Source organism: Teleopsis dalmanni, chromosome 2 (assembly GCF_002237135.1).
Source record: "Teleopsis dalmanni isolate 2A chromosome 2, ASM223713v2, whole genome shotgun sequence".
Taxonomy (NCBI): Eukaryota; Metazoa; Arthropoda; class Insecta; order Diptera; family Diopsidae; genus Teleopsis; species Teleopsis dalmanni.
In genome coordinates, this window is record NC_051847.1 from 243,976,290 (window position 1) to 243,978,482 (window position 2,193).

The 2,193-nt window shown below is 42.9% G+C and overlaps 1 protein-coding gene across 1 annotated transcript; it reads right to left on the reverse strand.

Annotated features, from left to right (window-relative positions):
* Positions 1-881: 881 nt before the first annotated feature.
* LOC119682079 lies at positions 882-2,185 on the reverse strand. The gene is made up of 2 exons (XM_038095427.1): positions 1,223-2,185; positions 882-1,133 (listed from the first exon to the last, which is right to left on the reverse strand). The coding sequence occupies exon 1, from the start codon at positions 2,179-2,181 to the stop codon at positions 1,366-1,368; it is 816 nt and encodes a 271-aa protein (XP_037951355.1). The 5' UTR covers positions 2,182-2,185; the 3' UTR covers positions 882-1,133; positions 1,223-1,365.
* Between the last annotated feature and the right edge of the window lie 8 nt (positions 2,186-2,193).

Below are 2,193 nucleotides of genomic sequence, written 5' to 3' on the forward strand. Positions count from 1 at the left end.
AAATTAGCAAACCAGCATTATATTATAATTAATTAGATTGTAAAACCTTATTTTATTTTAAATTCTCCTAAATAAATAATTGAATTACTACATCACATTGTCTTTGACTTCCAAAATAAAAATTCTATTGCAACGACCCCTGGACGACGGCTGAGTATACCTCAGCATCATCAGCGACAGAAAGTGTGTCGTTACAAAGTATAAGTGACTCTTTGCAGTCATTGGTATAAAGACCATCAGGTCGTTTTAGAAGCCCAATGGGATTAGTGTGGCTTTTCGAGATAACCCTGTGGATTTTTGCGCTATTGCTTAAGTTTTGAATCTCTGAGCAAAAGCCTCTCCATGATTCTCTTTTTGCCCTTCTGATTTCTTTATTGTAGGCGGTGAGGGCATTTTTATAATTGTCCCATTCACCGTTGGTTTTTGCCTTGTTGAAGAGTCTCCGGGATTCGACTCTTAGCTTGGCTAACTTTTTATTCCACCATGGTGCACTTCTGTTGCCGGTCTTATTTTTCACCGGACAGGCCCCATGGTAGGCATTTATAATAGTTGTGCTTAAGGCAGCATCAGCTATTTCTAAATCATGAATATTTTTTTATCGTATGTTTATTACTGCCTAGATTGGCCTTGAGTTCGTCAGTATAAAGATCCCATTCTGTGGCCCTAGGCACCCTATACGATTCCCTTACCTTCATATTTAGATCAATATCAAATCTAATCTGACGATGATCAGACATGGATGTTTCTGCTGAAACATTCCAGTTTTTGATAAAATGTTTTATAAATTGTGTTGCTAGGGTGATGTCTAATACCTCTTCCCTGATTCTGTTTATAAAAGTGGGCTTATTGCCCGTATTCAAAATATATAGATTGTTACCAGTTATAAATTCAAATAGACACTCACCTCTTTTATTGATGTCGGTGCTGCCCCAGATCGTGTGGTGTGCATTAGCGTCACTTCCAACGATGAGTTGCCTCTTGCTTTTAACACTGTAGTCTACTAGTCCTTTCAGTGATAGGAAGTCCAGGTCTTGGGAGTCTCCAGGTAGGTAAGATGAGCAGACAATGAGCTCTGTCTTACTTACTGGGGTGTCCACAGAAATTATAGCTGCTACCTGGTCCTTGTTGGTGTGCTGTGGAATAATGAAAGCATTAATGTCATCTCTTACCACAATACAAGCACGAGGTCGACCATGGCTGGCATGATCGTACAGTAGCTTACCTTTTATTCCCTTTATCTGGTTCTCATATACATATGGCTCCTGGATAAAGGCTAGGTCAATCTTTTCAGATAGAAGTCGCTGTGTCAACACCGCCGTAGCAGCTTTGGCGTGTTGAAGATTAACCTGCAGGCACCTCATCATTTTATTGGTATCGTCCTTTACCGTTCCGCATCCACTTGGGCAATTTTGTCCCATGAGTGGGTGCTTCCTGTCGAGGGGATCTTGAAGCTGGTTTCTTTGGCCCTTGCTTCTGGTCCTTTATGCTAGATACCGGTGTGCCACCCTGCTGTTTTGAGGTGCTGGGTCCGACTTCAGTTCGGGTGCTGTCCCGTGTGACCTTAACCGTCTCACTTGGCTTATCTGCCTGTGCTTTTGAGGTACTGGGTTTATCACCTGAAAGCGGCCTTTTGGATGGAGGCACCTGTTGCTTGACGTCACTGGGTTTCTCTGTCGTAAATGGCCTTTTTGTCGTCAGTTTCTTGGGTCCAGTTGGCTCTCCCTTCACACGTACGTGAATTTGTGTGAAGTTCAGATACAGCTTCCCTGCCTGACCGACTATCCAATTTTTGGATTTTTCGTCCACTGAGATCGTAACGGTTTCCCCACCATTCTTATCTTTCTCAGTCCTGAGAATTCTCCACGATGATGTGCAAATGCCACCATTTTGTTTTTCCAATCGGGACATCAGAATTTCTGGTGGTAGCACAGCAGAGGGGAGAATAAATGTGATGCACACATAGGTTTTGGGCATCTCTTCGCCCTGAAACACTTTGAGAATAGCATCCGGGAATGGTTTGAGTTTTGGGACACAGGTGGTCAGCCAGTTCCTCGTTTCACCATTGCAGCATGTTAATGAGAGCCATCCGTCTCTGTTAACACTGGTGATGAAGCCGTAGACACTATTGTGCTTGGGAAGTTTGTCAATTTCTTCCAGGAGCTTCGATTTTATCAACTCCATTTGGTCACCAGT

What these genes read in the sequence shown, in the direction of transcription:
- LOC119682079 (XM_038095427.1), bottom strand. Translation starts at nt 2,181, where the DNA reads ATGGAGTTGATAAAATCGAAGCTCCTGGAAGAAATTGACAAACTTCCC.